Source organism: Lates calcarifer, linkage group LG5 (assembly GCF_001640805.2).
Source record: "Lates calcarifer isolate ASB-BC8 linkage group LG5, TLL_Latcal_v3, whole genome shotgun sequence".
Classification (NCBI taxonomy): Eukaryota; Metazoa; Chordata; class Actinopteri; family Centropomidae; genus Lates; species Lates calcarifer.
In genome coordinates this window covers 20,057,604-20,076,728 of record NC_066837.1, presented here as the reverse complement: position 1 = coordinate 20,076,728, position 19,125 = coordinate 20,057,604, and the positions used below count along the sequence as shown (strand labels likewise).

Here is a 19,125-nt window from a genome sequence, read left to right as displayed (position 1 = left end):
GAGGATCCATGAGGAACATGTCCTACCACATCTAAAATTGAAATATGTAGAACTGGAGACTGGGTATTTCCTGAAATGTAATAAGTCATAAGAAGACTGGAAGATGAATGTGTTCACATACGGTCCACTAGGCAAAAACTCCCTTCTTTTTGTGTAACAGCGTCACAGCTACTGTGATTGAGTATAGCTCCCCAACAAATGAAGGCAATCCCCATTAGACAGCAATAGACAATAAATGTCAACCTACCCTTCAATACAAAGACAAAAGGAGAAAAGAATGCCCCATGATAACGCATTTCTGTATTTCTTCTAAGCATCTATCATCATCTATCATCAGTATCTAGGAATGTCTTGTCATGTCTCCTGCAATCAAACCATTTCCTTTTTTCTTACTTTTAAATGTAAAGTAAATAAATCTGGCTCCTGCCTCAAAAAAAAAAAAAAAAAAAAAAAAGAAAAAGAAAAGAAAAGTCTGCATCTGTATGGTTTGGTCATAGTGCAATATTATATGTGCATACTGGACATTGATGGTCACTGAAAACCAAGTGTTCTTTTTCTTCTATTACTAGACTTTTAAAACCTCTTCTTTTCATGTCTTCTTGCATCCAAAGAAACAAACTAAAATCTAAACAACTGCTTCAGTACACTGTGCATTTATAGTAATTCAGTCTTATAGAACCAACTGACTTTAACCCCCCCCAATCCTCCCACCCAAAAAAAACACCATTTTCAACACTGCTCCTTTTTTAAAGAGTCATGCCAGTGAAAAAATGTAGAGGGCAATCAAGCTAGGTCTTGTTTTTTTCTCTGTGTTGTTGCTGCATCTGCATCTCATTTACTACCTCTTTGTTTACCCCTTGCTGGGTTAGTTGCACCTAGTAGTTTTCATGCAAAATTTGACAAACCTGTCAGCTCAGCACAGCTGCAGGGAAAATTAAAAACAGGCATAAGCACAGAGCATCAAAATGGAATGGAGAATTTTGCATGTTAGTTGGCCATCATTATATTAAAGATCTATATTAAGAATGGATGCAGCAGGTGGCATATAGCTGAAGCAGTAGAAGAGATTTTGCTTGAAACCAATCAGTATGCTGGACAGTTGTTGGAATATTGGGTCCTACCAAAGTTATTTAAGAAAAGTTATGCTCTACAGTAAATGTCAATCCATCCAAGTCCCACAGTTTGAGCCAAATTACAAAGTGTATGGAAATGTTCGACCAAACATTTCTCCATGTAATAGAGTGATGGGAGGGAGAAAAACCTAGAGTAAATTTTAAAGGTTGACTTTGCAGAGCGAAAGTCTCTGCACAGCACTTCTCCATCCCTCCTTTTATTATCTCTATCCATTCCCTCTCTCTGCTCATTCTCTCTTCCATCCTCTGCTTTCTACGTCTCTGTGCCTGTAGCCAATTATCAAAGGGGAAGAGAAAGGTAAACAATGAAAGAAATTTTAAAAATAATGAAAATTAAATATTAAAGAGCCAACATTTGGAGGTGGAGGTCAATGTTTGCCATGTGTATGGGTAGATGTCCATATGAATTGGTGTCTTGGGCTTTTCCCCAGTGCTGTTCTGTGGTTTGATCAAATTGTAACTGAAGACAAAATATAGTTAATACGCTTAAATTCAAGTAAACATGTTTATAGTCAAAGTCAAAAATGTAACAGGACCATTTACCAAAGGACCAAAGTCAGGTGGAGGCCATTGTTTTGCTTTTTTAATAGCTTTGGCTTCTCTCCACTTTGAACAAAATTGCCATGTTAAAGGAGCTCTGTGCTGTAATCAATTCCTTATTGGATTTACACAGTGGCTAATACAGGACAACTTCCCTTTTTAAAATTAATGTCAGACAATGTGGGAAACATAATAATGCCAATAATATGCTACTGATCAGCAATAATGTACCTGGGGAGCTGTGTGCGTGTATTGTACATGTGTGTCTTTTGAGCAAGACAAAGAAAGCTCGGAGGAAATTGACTACAGAGCAAATCAAATGCTTTGTAATCTTCTCACTGGGTTTGTTCCATTGATACAATAGATGCAATCAGATCATCACTTTTATAACTTTTTTTTCTCTTCCCCTCATCACTTTTCATCTTCTCTCTTTCCCCTCATCCCCTCATGCACCAATTATCATTTGTTCTCTTCACATCTGCTATTCTCCATTTTTTTTCTGTATCATCATCTGCTTTCTTTAGCACTTTCCTGTCTCCCATCTCACCTCCAATCAACTTCTCTTCTATTCTTCATTTTCTGCCCTCACTCCTCTCCCCCTACTTCCTCTTCTTCCATAAACCTAGATGCTTCTTTCTCTTGCTCTCATATATCAGGCCATCATCTCTGTGTTCTCATCTTTCAGTCTTCTTCTCCACCAGAAGAGGGCATCTCACCGGCAAATAAAACACTCCCCCCTCATCTTCTTCTTCCACCCAGAGAACGGAGGAGGAAAAACAGGAGGAGGACCGGGAAATCAAACTGATCTATTTTGATCCCCTCTGTTTTCAGACAAGAAGTCTGGCAATCTATCCTACACACACACTCACATGCACACACAGATTTTCTACAGAAGCTAGGTACACACTGCAGCCTCCAAAGACAAGAATGTCGAGAGGAGGAAAAGCACAGGGGTGAGGGATAAAAGATAAGAAAAGATTAGGCATTAAAGGAAGAGGAGGGGGATCTGCCATGGGGGCCCTGGAAGGGAAGAGGAAGAAGGAGAAGAGGAGAAGGAGGTAAGAGAAAAGGAGGAAGAAGGAGGACGACAAACAGGGGAAAGGGTAAAGAAAACAGGGTGAGATGAGGCAAAAGAGAGGGGGGGAGTGAAGTTGCTGAGTGCAAGAGGAGAGATAGAGAATGCAATAGGAAGATAAAAGAGACAACAGACGGTGAAAGCATCCAATCAAACTCAATATAAACTGATCACGAACAGATGCTTTTGTCTTACACTTGGAAGGGAAAAAAATCTTTATCCCAGTGCTTGTGCGTGTTTTTGTATACTCTTTTATGTAAATATAAATGAAACAACGCTTGTTATCCCACGCATGGCAATAGCACATTTTCTCCCAGTGTAATATGCCAGAGTAACAATGTCAAGGCAAGCTCAATTGTTCAGAGCTAGATTAACTATTGTGTGAACTGTGTTTAAAATCAGCACCATGCATCGTTACAGCCAAGTTGCCCACTTAGCCATGCTTCTAATTATATTTTGTCAGCCAGGGATTTTCTAGAATAGAGAGGTTTTGTGAGGAGTAAAACACAATTTCCCTTAAGTTTTGTTTTGCCTGGTCCAAAATGTCAGACATGCAATACAATAATGAAAAATGTGACCACATGTTTTATTAACCTTTTTTTTGTTTGTTTGTTTTTGAAAAGCTGAACAAGGTTTTTAAGCATCAAGGTTGTTTGCAAAATTTTGAAAATTAAAATCTATGTAAGATCAAAATATGAAAGAATGCATGGCAAGGACTAAGAATTGTGATATTTCAAATAAATTATGTCAGTAAAACCTTGGATTTGTGACTTCTTATTCTGTTTATGTTCATTTGGATGGAACTCTTATTACATGCTAAATTCAAGATAGGAAGTCGGTTTTTAAGCTTAACTTTATCAGACTCTTGCTCAAGATGTTATTTAATAACCTCTATACATCTTGACAGTATCAACAATATTTTAAAATTATGTACAGGAAAAGCTTGCAATTAAATATGTTCATTCCATTCATTCCATTTCATTCCCAGAGTTTAAGAGGACAGATGAGGCAGAACACAAGTTGTCAAAAAACAGTCTGAAGAGCCAAGTTATTTTGTATATTAAGACCCTTGCTTAGTAATGATTTTTTGGAGAATGTAATCACCTACCACAATGAAATATTGGAAAATGAATATCAGGTAATAATTTTCAAAAATGGTTACACAGCATTTTGGATGAAATTCTTCAATTACTTTTGGCATAAAGATTGCTGGACTCAGGACAACATCACTGCTGCATGAAGAGCAGAGACGCTGCTGTGAGTTAAGTGTTACACACACACACACACACACACACACGCACTTTGGATGAGAGGAGTAAGGGCAGGGCAGTGAACTGTTTTCTGTTTCACTGTCACAACTTTTGACATGGCATGTGACATCCATGGCAACAGGCAAGCACATAGTGCACAAACATGAGCATGCAAATGTATACATTGTTTTTAAAATTGTACAACAATGTACTGTACAAAAAGGCTGTGCAGTGAACACAAACACACACCAACCCATCAACCCAGTGCCCTCTATTCAGCACACATTTCAGAGCAGTGGTGCGTGAATCAACACCAGTTTAGATCATGGGGCCTGAGATTGAACTGGACTGACAGGCCATCACTCACAGAGACCACTGCTGTGTGTGTGTGTGTGTGTGTGTGGGGGGGGGTGATCAGTGTTTTGTGGCTGTGGCTTGTTCACAGTTCGTGAGTCTGTGTGTCATGTGAATGGGGGGCCCTTATTAGTCATTACACTGTAAGAGGGTGAAGGGCTGACTTCACACTTACGACTGAAGGACCTCCTAAGGGAGTAAATGACTTATTAGTATTAGTCAGTAACTAGTACAATATTTGTCATGCTTTCTCATTTTCCCTTTCTCACACACATATGACAGCAGTAGGCACCATGTAAAAAGCTCTCTGAGACACTTTATGAGTTCACCATTCCTTCATTTAAATGTCATACCATTTTCAAGTACAATTGACAGTTCTCTTCAAATTAGTCCTTTAAAGATCAGTTCTCTTAAAATGTCACAACAAAATAAAAAATGACATGTACATTGTCAAATTTCAACATGCCACTTCAGTCAAGGTTTTGTTTTGTTTTGTTTTGTTGTGACATGATGACCAGATGACTGAATTACTGGCCAATAAACTTAATTAGTGGTACTATCTTCATATGTATCATGTTCTTAACTAATTTATCTTGTATACTGCAGCTTTCTTAGTGTCTCAGCTTTGCAGTGACATTGTAATGTATTCGGTAGTAAGTTATGGGGAACAGATGCTGAACTGTGCACAGTATAAATCATTTGCAGCCACTTTCAATACATACGGTATCTTCATTTAGAATTTTGAAGACAGCAAATAATGTAGGTATTGCTGTTTTTGGAAGTTAAGGTGGGAAGTTCCTTAGCTCTGGACACATTTTCTGTGTTGTATGGACCAATGCTCGATAATGACATGTATATCAGATGGTGCAGATTTTATTCCATTTTTGTATATCACTTATTTAGACTGAAACACTCACTCAGACAACACTCCACTGTTCTAAGAAAAAAAAAAGCGTATACAGCGTTTCTGCTGTAACAGCCTTTATTATAGCATTGCATGCACAGTTGAATAAGTACAGTAGTATGTACCATGACATTCAAAATGGTCACCTCAGGGCCCATACACTAGTCTTACACCACTGTTACAGAGTATGTTTTTTTATGTATTTATTTATCTATTTATTTTTACTATGCAAGCAACTCTGTGAACTGGATGAAGGCTATTACAGTGGAAAAGCAGTGATTTGTAACATTAAAGCTTGGTTCATTACTGTTGCTGAATTCTTTCATTCCTTCAGCTCACACTGATTCATGAATTTTGGAGGATCTGCGGCATTGCACGGGATTCTTTGCTATATATCTGCTAAATGCATGCTTGCTGATATATAGGAAAATTATTTTTTTCCTCCCATATGTTTCAATAGCATGCTATTCATTCATATTCTTCATATTATGACATAATTTTTTAACACCATAACCACACTATTCATATATACTGTTATTATACATGACTGCACTGAATATGTTGTAATGTTGTAATTGTCTGCTTTGTTATGTTTGATATCACCTCATTTGCTCTATTCTTATTTATAACCTGGTCTTTTCCTTTGTTGTATCGTATTTGCCGCTGCAACGATCCAATTTACCCACGGGTGTCATTAAAGTTTCATCTCCTCTAGAAATCATTTAATGCACAGATGAACAGAGATTGCATCTGTTAATTCTTTGTGGAATACATCTGATCTGTAAAGGCTACCCAAACAATAAAGGGACTTGGGTTCACCAGAGGTTTCAGATGGCTTACTCTAAAGCCAAAGAAGTTAATCACTGCATGTTTTCAGTGTTTATATACAGCTAACATGTAAAGAAATACAATGTTGGAGTGGCCTGGTGGCTACAGAGTGTTGTTACCCCCAGATACGACCCATAGGAGAATACCAGCAGCATACTGGACCTTTGTTATCATGGTTACAATAATAAACATATGGTTAAAGATACAACAGTCATGAATAAAAGAAACAAGGTTTTGCACAGAAAAAGCAGCAGTAGTTTCCTGAGAGGAAGTTCTGTGTTTTGATGACCCATCCATCCACCCCAACCTCCTTCTAACAGAGACTTTGCCCCTCTATACACTACATCAACTGTTGTGATGATGCTGCGATCACAACACATAACCGCTGTTTCACATTTTTGATCAGGTCTGCAGTCAAATGGAAGCTTAAGGAGGCTTGAGGCAAGAATCAGAGTAACAGCTGAATGCTTTGAACTAAGGGTCATCACTAAGTGGCTATTTGACAGTGAGTATAAGGTAGCGTCTCCCTGTGTAGCTTCACTCAGGAGTCAAGATACAACATGCACTGTATCTGTGTATTCAGACATTCTTGGCCTTCACTGCAATCATTACCCATATCAGAGTGAATGCAGAGAGACTGTTTGTACAAGAGAGAAGTTCAGCGCAAGATCATATTATTCACTTTCTTTCTCTAATGCGTGACTGCCCTCTGTGTGCTTTCTTTGCTCCAACAAATGCTCCTTTTTCTTTTTTCAAAAGAAGCAAGCAAACAGGGAATATATAATATGTATAATGAACAGAGAGTTATGCAAAAATGTAAATATCCACTGTATATGTGAGTAACCATGCAAAGAACGTGCCCACACAGCAGGGATTATCTTGCGAAATCTCTACCTTTGTACATGTATAAACACATACACACACACAACACACGCAAGCATGTCCCCCATATCCCTAAAGACACTCAAACAAACAAACATTCCATTTGATTTTCTAAGCACATACAGTATCCAGTCTTTCCTTCCAATACACACACACACACACTAACTCCATTAAGATGAGTGTGTGTTCATTATTTATCATTGTTTATATCTTTGATAGAGTGCCAGCAGAGATAACAAGGCTAAAACTGCTGACTGATAGATATTTTGCCTTCACACATATATAGTACAGACACGCTTAAACGCTAGATGGAACACCCCCCTGCTACACACACACACGCTGAGCTTATAGAGCTGTACAAACAGGCAGGGGGTCATCTGTTTGTGTGTGTGTGTGTTCCTTATTTATCATTGTTTGACATGTTGCCACTGGAAATAATAGGGCTAAAGTGCTGACTGATTCAGATTGAGGTGTCACATATACTCCCAGATACTACTTGGCTGTCTCACACACACACGCAAATACCCTCAGGTCTATGCATAAAAATACACATCAAAGTGATTTAATGTTAAAGTTCTCGCCTCCCTCACTGAGTTTAAACTGAGAATGTTGCTGACGCTATAAAAAGACATCTTTGTTTTTTGTTTTTGTTTTTTTTTTGCAGACAGATTTAAATTGGTAATCACAGAGACTTGTTTCTTATTTCCTCCCTTTTTTGGTATCTTTGCTCTTTGGTAATATACATTCAATGCTGTGGTGGTTTTGGCCTGCACTCCTCACAGATCATGTGTCAGTCAAACAGTGTGGGTGGTGCTGTGATGTATTCTTTAAATTTTCAGTTAGACTGACACTCTCCTCTGTCTGTTCAGCCAGGTGGCTATCACTGCTCATGTAATCTCATCACTTGCATTTTCAGAAGACTTAAGAAAAATGCCCTGATGATCAAACATGTGCAATGCCCTTTGTCCTCTGCAGTGGGTTAACATGTATTTTGTCATCCCTGTGCTTCTGCTATTTATCTCTGTGTCCTCATGTAGGTGCTGATACTGTAGAACACGAAACATACAATATATAGACTAGGTCTAGTGTTCACAGGTTAACACTTAATATCAATACAATTGTGCAAAGATGTACACCTGTGTCTTTCAATATTAGCAACCATCTTTTTGTAGCCACTGGTAATAGCTTCATTCCTCTTAGAACCCTCTCAGTCTCTTTAAAGAGTTAAATCTCAATGTGTCAGGAAAATCTTACCGAAATCATGGTATATTTTTGCTTTGTGTTTGTGCAACGCGTTGTAGTGTGGTTATGCATGACTAACAATGATTTGTACAGCAACACCAGGGTCCACACCAACTGAGGGAGCTAAAAATTACATTATTAAAGTCACACTCAACAGGAGGTAAAGAGAAATTCCCTGAGCTCACTGGCTTAATGTGTGTAAAAAGGGATATTAGGTGAAAACTCCCACCTACTCCCCACTCCCCAAAATGCTCCCATGAGTATCGTGAAGACTATGTTCTATTAAACATTTCTTCTTATTAACCTTATAAAAACAAGGCGCAAATGGTCATTTGGCATTGATCTACTTACAGAAGCAGCTTGACATATTAGTCAGATAATCTGTTTCAGTCAGCAATCAATAGAGTTAACCCCTGTATATTTAATTGAATATTAAGCTGTTAAAGAGATCATTTCTTACCATCTCTTGGGTGCCATATGGATTTGCCTATAATCAAAGCATCATTAAGTCACCAACTTATTGAACAGAATTTTGATATACTTTCCAGTTCTATACTGGTTAGAAAATGTAGTAGCTAGATAGCTGGGCAGATATCAACTCATAATGCATAATCCTCATTCAAACTGAATATATTTCAAATCACTCAAATAGTAAACCTTTCTATTGTCTTTTTTCTCTGTGTGTGTATGTGTGTGTGTGTGTGCACTGACCATTCAAGCGATTAACACTAGGTGTGTCAGCACTCTAAGTCTGATGGATACGTCACATTAACCCCTCTCCAATGACTCTGTGAACGTGTGTGTGTGTGTGTGTGTGTGTGTGTGTGTGTGTGTGTGTGTGTGTGTGTGTGTGTGTGTGTGTGGTGTGTGTGTGTGTGTGTGTGTGTGTGTGTGTGTGTGTGTGTGTGTGAGCGTGTATGTGTGTGTGACACAGGAGGACAGCGTATTTCACGCTGGACTCTCCCATTACCTGAGGTCAGCACTGTTACTGACAAAGTGAGAAAAATGTGCGTGCATACGTGTGTGTGTGTGATAAAATACACAGTGCAGGTGTGAACAGAACTTAATGACAGTGGCTAGTCTAGACGAGAAGCTGAGTACAGCAGGTTTGGGAGCCCATACTGCCTTCAACAGCACATTTTAACCTCTCGCACACAAATACACACCAACATAAACAAATACACACAAACAAGCAAGAAGACAGTAACCGTAATGCCCCTTTAATCTAATGCATTTAGTGGTGACATGCATGGTTCTAAAATATATTATAATTGATTTCACTTTAACACGATCAGTGAGTTATGATTGAATTCATGATGTTAAGTCACACCTTTTACAATATTTATAATACATTTATGAGCATTTAAATTACAACATGTTTTTTTTTTCTTTCTGGCACGATTACTCATTACCCTCAAATTAATCACTGACCTAACATTAAGTATACGATAATGCAGAATACAGATTCCCTATAATATACAATAAATAACGCTAGATGTTATCAGTTGTTTTAGATGGATAAAAGAAAATTCAAGATTTTAAAAGTATGAGCAAATTAATCTCCATATTTTTTATCCAATGCAATTTTACACTCTGATGAAGAGATATCAGTTTTGTAAAGGTCAGAGGTCAGATGAAAAAAATTGCGCTAAATCGCTAAAACAGGGATTTATTATCATCTATGCAGTTTATCCTTAAAATGAAAGAAATGTTTGAGAGCCTGACAGTTTAAAACATAACTGAGACAATGTATAGATGTAACAAAACAACAGTTTATGGACCATAGCTTTGAAGGGCCCCTGAACTAGAAGATAGTGAAGGTGACTGTACTTTAATGAACACTGGAACACTTGCACAGTCACACATCAAACTCCACACTCTGGCTGTCTCTGTCAGCCCATCATCCACTCACTTCCACTCCATGAGGCAGTGAAACAGACACCTCTCCAAGTCCCTAAGGACCTCAGAGGCAGAGGACAGGAGGGAGAAGCTGAGCGTGGATGATGGGACACTCTATTTAAACTACACACACACACACACTCACTCCTATCATTCCATCTCCCTCCTTGTTCCTATCTGTCTTCTTCCATGCATCATTCACTATCCTCCCTGCTTGCCTCCCTCACTCCAATCTCTGTTTTCGTTTCTCTGCTTTCTCACACCACTCACTGAGATCAGTTTATTTGTAAAGAAACTTAAAGCTACACAAGGCAAGGCTTTTATGGGGAAAAAAACCCCACATCTCAACATAAATCACAAGTGCAGCTGTGACAGCAAAGAGCACCTCTTCCACTAATTGAGATCATGTACCTATCGCCCTATTTGCCTGAAGGAAATGACAAATTCAAATTGTCTGCTAAACAGCAGTGAGTAAATGTTCCACATGGAGGAAGCTGCATCTTTCTCCTCACTCTCTTCCCTTCAATCTCCAGTGGCATTAAACAGCACTTTTTTTTTCTTTTCTTTTTTTTGGGGGGGAAAGAAAGGCAGTGAGAAATACACTGACTTTTCAATTTTTTTTCATTTTTTTTTCAATTTGGTAAAATTTTCAGACAAAGTTGCCAGTAACAGATTTTTAAATGCACATTAACAAAATTGATCTTTGACTAGTGATAATAAACTTCCAGTGTTGAAGTTATGGTGAATCAGACATAGTACATTGTTTCCTTGGTGCTAATTTAAGGATGTCTTTTTTTGTTCATTCTTATGCTGTGTTAAATTTAACGGAAAATGAAATTTAAAGATGGAACGTGCAGTCAAAGCCAGAGAAAGTGCACATGGAAGCTGGCATATTATTACTATTAGAAACCACTTTAGATGTTTGTAGGAATCTTAGAAAAAGTTCAGCCACTGTTACATATTTTAAAATTCAAAGTGGATGGTGGACTGAAGGGCAAAATTAAACCATTGTTTATTTAACATCATTAAGGATGCCTGGGAGTGACTTGGGTCCCTGCTCTGTGAAGTATAGTGCTGAATGCTGCCTGCGTCTGTCTCTGTCTCAGTTTTATGGGCTACTCATAAGCTAAATTTGTTTTTGCCTGTTTTATTCTTGTTGTATTTCCCTGCAACCCTATTTTATGCAGCCATAACCCCATTGGTAATTAATGTTGGTCATTTTTATTGATTTCCCCATTGTTGTTTTATCGTCTATAAAGCACCCTGTAACTCAGATCCAGGAAGTGCCACAAGAATAAAGTTTTATTTTATGCCCCCACTGATTGGCAGCCAATCACGATTTAGAAATAAAAATGCACACTTCACACAGCACCAGTAAAAGTTTACCATCGTCACCTGTGTGAGAGAATGCTGAAACAAATTACAGACCACTAACAGTTTTATTGTTATTCTTCCACCATTTATTAGTTTGATGTGGTTTAGGATTAAAAGTGCACAAAGTTGCTGCACACAGCTAAACAGAAATATTTCTTCCTTGGAGTTTAGGTCTTGCTACAAAGACAAATACTGCTATTTTACCATAAGCACTGGGGAAAGTTTGACACCAATATTGTGGTAGAGGAGGCAGAATTCATTGGAGTGTAAATGCATTTCTGAATGTTGATAAATCACATCTGGCTTATGACTTCAGTTTACAAGAGGAGCATTTTGAAAAATGTATGCACATGTCATAAGAGGCCATTATGCCATCATGCAGAACAGCACACAACAAACTGTGTTACGATGAGACACAATTGTGGAATGAGCAGGTATTGAGATGACACACACTGCACACCTTGCACACAAACACAGACACATACACACCATAGTCTAGTCCAGAACAGGAATTAGGAAGACTGATTGGTGAGTGACAAGTGAAATTGAATTTCTCTGCAGTGAAAGCCCAAAGGACTTGGGGGAGGAGACACATGCACACACGAACACAAATGTGGGCATAGACACACACAAGCATGAAAAGGCACACACACACTCAAATATATACACACATCAGCATGAACAATTGCTGAATAATTGCTGGCACACACACAAACACACAGGTTTCTCACTCTCTTTCTCTCACTCACATGCACACAAATACGTAAACTGCTATCCCCACAAGTCCCTCCTCTCTAATTTACTGCCAAAGCTGTCTCTTCAAAAGCAAATCTCTTTTTCTCCCCACACCATCACAATGAGAATCGCATCTGGCAACTCCAAACAAAACAAAAAGTTTGCGAAAGGCCTTCATTATGCTGCAGCCGGTTAGACGTGATTTGAATGGTGGCGATAGTCAAGGAGCCATAGATGAAGCTCCTTATAGCCAGATAGATAGATATTTTTTATCATCTCCCTCCCTAATTATGCTACTTTTGGACACTTCTGCCTTTATTAATGTACCGCAGTTGGAACACCACCATTCTTGTGATCTTTTCTCCATGTTTTCTTCTTTTGTAGCTTCATGCAGTCAAACACAGCTGTAAACATTCTTTGAAATGCTAATTTAGCTGTTATGACATTTTTGATGAGGCCTCCACTAAATATTATGATATGTGTATATGGAGAATGTATGCTCTTTTAACAGGCACAGCAGCCAGTGCTGGGTCATATATTCAATTGTGACATCAATACTTGTTTGCTGTGATCAATTCAAGCTTAAATGACCACTTGCATCCTTTTGTCACATGACATAGAGCATGTAATGGTACTATGTATGGTCTATCTCATGTTACCTACAAATACAGTATACAGCTTACATGTACAAGTATGAATTTCATAGTCTGCTATCTGAAATTTGACCATGTGAATTTCAACTGATCAAATGCACACACACCTCATCCTCTCAACTGGAAGACAGTTTATGTCAGTGGATCTTGATGAACAACACCCACGACATACACGGCTACACATCAAACTCCAGACTGTCGAGTGCTGACTTATCATCCACTGACGCCCCCCCCCCCCCCCCACGAGGCAGGAATATAGACACCTGTCAGCTGAGGAGGGAGGACAGGAGGACAAGCTAAGTGTGGATGTCCAGACACCTGACCTCTTCTACGTCACATAAGAGCCAGTGGCTGCTAGGGACTGGAGTAATACCTGGGCAGCTGAAGGGATGCTCCTGAAGGATAAAACATGATCAGTCTAAAGTCTGACAGCTGACAAAAACAGGGCCCAAGGAAGAGGTTAAGTGCATTGTTTTAAATGTGTTTTTCAACATCATTATGTCTACTACAATTATGTGTGTGTACAATTTCCCCTGCCACTGCAGCTCCTGCCCCCATAGAGGAAAAATTAAATATCAAAAAAACTAAATATTTCATTTACCTAAGTTATGTGCACTTGTTTCATTTCAGCTCAGTGTGAGAGTCTATACTGTGTTTTTCTGTCACATTTCTCTCCTCTTGTTCATTGTATGCGTCACCCCTCCATACACACATGGAGCGAGAGGAGGGGCAGAGGAGACAGGTTGACAACTCGTTACATTAAGTGCAATAAAAGCTCAAACAAGTGCTATAAATCTCTCTCAAACCAAAGATGGACAAATGTTTGAATGTCAGGCCAAAATATCGATGTTCAGTACAGTGTTAAATGCACACTATGTGGAGACAGAGACAAGGATGCTAGTTGCTCTAACTGAAGTTACAAAGTTACAATACAGCTGTGCCTGTAAGCCCCAAAAACAGAAAGGCAAGACTGCAGTTCACAAAAACATCTGGAACAAAATGGACTGATGAAACAAAAATCAACCTCTATTAACATGATGTACAGAGGAATGAGGGTCTTGGTTAAAAAAAGAAAAAAAAAAAAGAAGAGAGAAGAGAAAAAAAAATAATTTGGTTAAAATCACTTTTTTGGGATTAGGGAAACTCTGTGGTCAGGGTCAAATAATAAAGATGATTACTAGTAAGAGATGGGATGAAAACACTAAAACCCATAAATTACACTGAGCTCCACTCCCTTACAATTTACCGCGCTGCATGTTATTGATGAATGCAAGCAACTAATGGAGACGAGCTGGATATGATATACAATACAATATATAAATAATATAATATAATAGAGACAGAGACAGAATGACTTATTGTTATATCCTGCATATAAACTGACACATGGTTTAATTTCAATAATTTCAATAATCTGCTAAACTTTCCAGTGATAATTTGTTTCTACATGTTTACCATACAGTTATTTTCCAGAGCTTTACATTTATGAAAATTACATGGACCTTCCTTATTATTGTTTCATGTGTCACACTCACTCATTTACAGCTCATTTAAGTTTCTCTACATAATTTCAATTCATGCAGGCTTTTCCCCTCCCTGCCTTTATAACTCCTCCTGTCTCTTGATCTCTCATACTGTCTCTCTTTTTCACACACCAGTATATAGCCTATGAAATATCTTCTGCTCTTTTATGCTTAGCGCTGGCTGCCTTCCCTCAGGCATATTCTTTAGCTGTCTTTTTTCTGTCTTTTTCCCTACCTCTCTTATATTCTGACGTTGCTTATTGAAACATAAGGTATGATGTGAGGAGGCTTTACCAGAGGTTTGCAGGGGTCACGTTCTGCCTTATTTGCATATATACTATCACAGTGTAGTTTCTTGAGCCCTGGGGCAATATGGGATATTGGATGTATGGGTGCTGTAACCCCTGGATGACATGCTCAGAGAGACTGGGTTCATACATTGGGAAGCACTGACTGGAGATGCATTGGGAGGGGGGGATCTCTAAAGTGAACACTTTTCCAGATCAAAACAAACATCTACTTATTATTTTCCTACAGTGGCTGCTAATGTTTCACTGGTGGTTCTTTTTTCTGTCAGGTGAAATGTACTTATTTGGCATCTTAAAAGTACAAAACCACCGTGTCTCAAAGTGCTTTCCAACGAGGTGCTTACAAAACAAAGCAGTACAGCCATAACAAAACATAATGAAAAGAATTACGCAGTTAAAATTGCAAACAGGGCATTAGAAAAGAATGTCAGCTACATCAAAAAGTCAATGAATAAAAACAGGTTTTGAGATGAGTTTTGAATATTTGGACTGATTCAACTGATTTCAGCATTTCACAGAAGCAGCCACTGCAAAAACCATCAAACTAAACAAAATCTGGCCTTCAACATTGCCTTCCAAAGCAGTATGAAAGATATCCATCCATCATCTATACCACTTATCCTTTAAGGGTCATTGGGGGGGTGACATTGGGTAAGAGGCCGGGTACATCCTGGAGAGGTCGCCGGTCTATCACAGGGATGACATATGGAGACTAACAACCATTCACACTCACTTTCACCTGCAGACGATTTAGAGTCACCAATTAACCTGCTTGCCTTTAGAGCAGGACCCACACAAGCATGGGGAGAACATGCAAACTCCACATAGAACCAGGGTTCGAACCCAGAAACGTCTTACAGTGAGGCAACAGTGCTAACCACTGCACCACATGGTTGGCTACATTAGACATACATCGTTAAAATCATATGACAGCTTTGTTATCTAGCACTGTTGCTACAGCAACAAACTGGTTGAAGATTTGCATAGGTTTAGGCACTGAACTAATTGGTTATGGTTATGAAACAGTTGTGTTTTGAGTTAAAATACCTACCTTGTTAAGACAACATACATTACTTTCGCGTTGGCTCTTTCTTATTAGTTAAATGTCAAAATATGCCATATTAAGCAGTTCAACAAAATAACCATGCATAACCAGGGCCACTGGAGACCCAAAGTGAAGGAGCTGAAGAGCCCAGCAGTACAAAACAATGTCTCATATCCCCTTGTTGAACAAAGAATTCAGTAATGTTCTGTTCTGTTTGTAAAGCATTAAATTGGACAAGACTCAAAATATAATCTGAGGATTCTGGATCTGAGCATTTTAAATATTAACAATTTACTAGTGTTGTCTCCAGAAATGGAATGGGTGCACAAAATCAGCATTTAGATCAAAACAAATAAGTGACACTAAATGATTTCTGTCCCATTTCAATCAATTCAGTGTTGTTAAACTGCGAGAATGAGTGTGATAATATAGTGTTAGTTTAACAATTAATATGTGAACAAACGTCAAATTCACTAAGAGTGAACCACACTAATTGAATGAGATATAATTCTGGACATTATCCATTTCATATATTGGTATGTAGGTGATATATGATATGTGTAGGTGTGTGAGCATACACACAAACACACACACACGCTCCTGTTTAACTGCTGTTGATTTTATCATCACTCTCATGTTGCACTGCATTACAGCAAACCTTTTAAACAACCTCTCACAGCTTTCTCAAATAAACTCCAACATAAAACCAAAACCATATAACATCCTGGCATTTTTAATGACACATATGCCTCTTACCGGTGTGAAGTTCATGACTTTGAGGATCCAGATAGTCAGCGCCAGGTTGACAATCATTGTGACGAGGAGGAGGAGGATGAAGAAGTACAAGCATCTCTTCCTCCAGCCGTAGATTCCCACTGCCGGATAAACCTGGGCGCCGCACACTGATGCCCCCCGTTGGTGGAGTGGGTTGGGCTGCGCCGCAAGGATATACTGCTCCTGGGTCATCTGAAAGACACACAAATACGGAGAATACACGTAAGGATCACACATTTTTATGAGATGTTTGAATTCATCTCCATAACACCCATTGAACCCATTTTGAGGGAAATCCTTATCTGAATTCAGACTCAGAAAAATTGGCACCATTTGCCAACTGATGTTAGGTAAGTGACTCAGTGACTTCATTCATTCAGCATATCTCCCCTCCCATTTTTTCTCGCTTCTTTCTACCTTTTTCTTACTAGACATTCTCATTTTGGAGTGAAAATCTCCATTTGTTCAGCTCTGCACAGAAGCTCGACAAGCATAAAGGGAAAGATTTTAAGGAGAAAGAGAGAGAAACAAGACAGAGGTGGCATGTTTATTCCTCCTTTCTTTCCATCCATGCAGTGCAGACAAGGAGAGGAGAGGATGAACTTTTGGGTTTTTGGTCATGGTGGAGAGAAGGATGGAAACAGTATTAAACAGTTGAAGATAAAGAGGAGAGGCAGAACAAGATAGGGATGGAGAGAGAAAGATAGAGACAAAGCATGAGAGATTGAAGGAGAGTAAAAGTAAGAGAGCAGGGGTGAGCGTGCAAGAGAAAGACCAAAGCATGATAAAAATAAGATAGAGGTGGAGCAGTGGAGTGGAGAGATAGCATGGCATCAAGTAGTAAGAGATTGAAAGGGAGGATGGAGAGAGAGAGACAGACAGAGAAAGAGAGAGAGGGGAAGATAAGACAGCAGAGGAGGACAGAGTCCATTAGTTGTAGTGCAGCAGGAGGAGTCATTGGTGGCAAGAGATATGGACACTGGCTGCAAGGCACCACTATCTCCACTATCTGACTCTCTAACTCTCGCACACTCTCTTTACTTTGCTCTCTCTACCTCAAATTCTCTCTCTCTCCCTAATTCACTTCCTATCTCACTCTTGCACCTCTCTCTCTTTATCAGTCTCTCTCACACACACATTATGTCTTTATTTGCTGAGACTGCATGACCTTAACACCTCAGCGACTGTTGATGTTTTTTGCCCCCCCCTGCAATACTTTTTCTCCATATAGTCTCACATGATGACACCAACAAGCCTTGATGGGAAAACAAAAATGCTGACTCTTGCTTCGCCTGCAGAAAAAAAAGAAAGGAAATGCAGACTTGGCCTGTTCAAGTTTTGTCGGGTTTTCATTGGAATAGGCTATTATCTGTGTCTCCACAGGGGTCCTGTTTCTTGTGCACAAAAAGCAGGGTCTTATTGAGCTGTTGATGTTAAGGCAATGTAAAATGACCCTTGAAACGTAGCAAAATCAAACATTCAACTGGAGTTTTCTATGCATATTGTTGTAATATATACACTGATCAGCCACCACCTTAAAACCACTGACAGGTGAAGTGAATAACATTGATCATCTCATTACAATAAAATATTCTGCTAGGAAACCTTGGGTACCAGCATTCATCTGGATGTTACTTTGACACATATCAGTTAACACTATTGCAGACTAAGCATTCCCTCACGGCAGAGGCCTCCCCCAGCAGGACAATGTTCCCACTGCACCTCAAAAACTGCTCAGGAATGGCTCAAGGAACATGAGAAAGAGCCCAAGGTATTGACCTGGCCTCTAAACTCCCCAGATCCCAATCTGACTGAGTGTCTGTAGTATGTACCAGAACAAATCAGATCCATGGAGGTCCCACCCTGTAACCCACAGGAACCAAAGGATCCGCTGCCAATGTCCTGGAGCACAGGACACCCCCAGAGATCCCATGTCCATGCCTCGACAGGTCAGAGCTGTTTTGGCAGTACAAGGGGTACACCAACACAATATTATGCAGCTGGTTTTAATGTTGTGGTTGATCAGTGTATAATCTAACCACAGATAAAGAGGGACTCTCCCTGCTTTTACATTCTCCCATCCCATTCGACATAAAATATTTTAAATCAGTTCATGTCTAAGTCTCATAACTTTTTGAAAAGTTTCAGTATCTTTGATGATATTCACACCATCTCACCTGGTAGAAATCATCTGCTATTAGCTAACCTATCCTGTCTTTTCATGTGAAAATTCTAGAAAAATCAGCTCAAATCTCACTTCACAGTCTAACCAGTCCTACAGCATGGTGCTGTGTTACACAACCTAACACAGTGGCATGTTTTCCTTTACACTCCCAGAACTATTTTCCAACTGAATTAACAGAGATACTGGGTGACTGAACTGTGATGAAACAGAGCAAAGACACAACAAATTTGGGCGGAGATGCACCCAAGAAGCAATGAAGAGCCAATCAAGTGAGATATCTCCAGAGGTGCACAGGCATACATTTGGCTGCATTAACTATGAAGCGTGAATTCAATGAGTCTATGAGTGCAATTATTATAAGTTAGCACAGCAATCTATTTGTTAAAATGGATAACAAAAAAACAGCATTTAATACCAGATT

The 19,125-nt window shown here is 39.1% G+C and overlaps 1 protein-coding gene across 1 annotated transcript in view; it reads right to left on the bottom strand.

The window, feature by feature from the left end:
* The window catches only part of LOC108875774 (zeta-sarcoglycan-like), a 303,691-nt gene that overhangs the window by 123,561 nt on the left and 161,005 nt on the right, over positions 1-19,125 (bottom strand). The window contains 1 exon segment of the mRNA XM_051070717.1: positions 16,502-16,711. Coding sequence (XP_050926674.1) covers positions 16,502-16,711 — 210 coding nt within the window.